Here is a 763-nt window from a genome sequence, read left to right on the forward strand (position 1 = left end):
TCCCTTCAGGGTCTCCAGCCCCTTCTTTCCCCTATCACCAGAAAAATGGGATGATCCTGGCCAGGCGTGAAGCCCCCACAGTCACTCTCCCCAATATCATCTGTTGCTTCATCTGCCCTTCCACAGGCCGCATCTGGCTGGACAACCTGAGCTGCAGTGGGACAGAGAAGAGTGTGACTGAATGTGCCTCCCGGGGCTGGGGGAACAGCGACTGTACCCATGATGAGGACGCCGGAGTCATCTGCAAGGACCAGCGCCTCCCAGGGTTCTCAGACTCCAATGTCATCGAGGTCAGCAGCGCTCACTTCCCCTCCAGGATGGCAAGGCAGAAAGGGCTCGGGTGGTTGGTTGTGTATGTGGTCAAAGGAAAGATGGGGGCGGGGTGATTCCATATGCCCCCATGGGATCATTCAGAATGTGGGAGGAGACTTGGAAAACCGGGTACAAACAGGACAGAGCTAGGTGCGGCCAGGCCAGAGTGTGTTAGCGTTAGTGTCCAAGCTACTGAGCCTGCTGAGCCGGCCTCCTCTGCTCCTGCTCCGGGAACACCTCCCTTGGCTTCCTCCTTCCCCCTGCTCCTGGCAGTTAGGTGCCCCTTCCTCACAGTGCAGCAATGCCTGCATCTGGAGCAGGAGTCCACAGTGCAGGCCCAGAGCAGGCTTGGGCTTTTTCTTTGCCCTGTCTGGGCCACTGAGTTCACAGCAAGCACACTCGGTTGGGGGTCCTTAAGGGCCGGAGGACATAGGGAAGCTGCCACTGGGGC

At 58.8% G+C, this 763-nt stretch overlaps 1 protein-coding gene across 3 annotated transcripts in view; it reads left to right on the plus strand.

The window, feature by feature from the left end:
- The window catches only part of LOXL3 (lysyl oxidase like 3), a 26,139-nt gene that overhangs the window by 4,847 nt on the left and 20,529 nt on the right, over positions 1-763 (plus strand). For all 3 annotated transcript variants that reach the window (XM_027772941.1, XM_006151205.3, XM_027772942.1), the window contains one exon: positions 127-290. In XM_027772941.1, the coding sequence (XP_027628742.1) occupies positions 127-290 (164 nt within the window). The remainder of the gene's footprint in view (positions 1-126; positions 291-763) is intronic.

The sequence above is a fragment of the Tupaia chinensis genome, unplaced genomic scaffold (assembly GCF_000334495.1).
Source record: "Tupaia chinensis unplaced genomic scaffold, TupChi_1.0 Scaffold000316_1, whole genome shotgun sequence".
Lineage (NCBI taxonomy): Eukaryota > Metazoa > Chordata > Mammalia > Scandentia > Tupaiidae > Tupaia > Tupaia belangeri.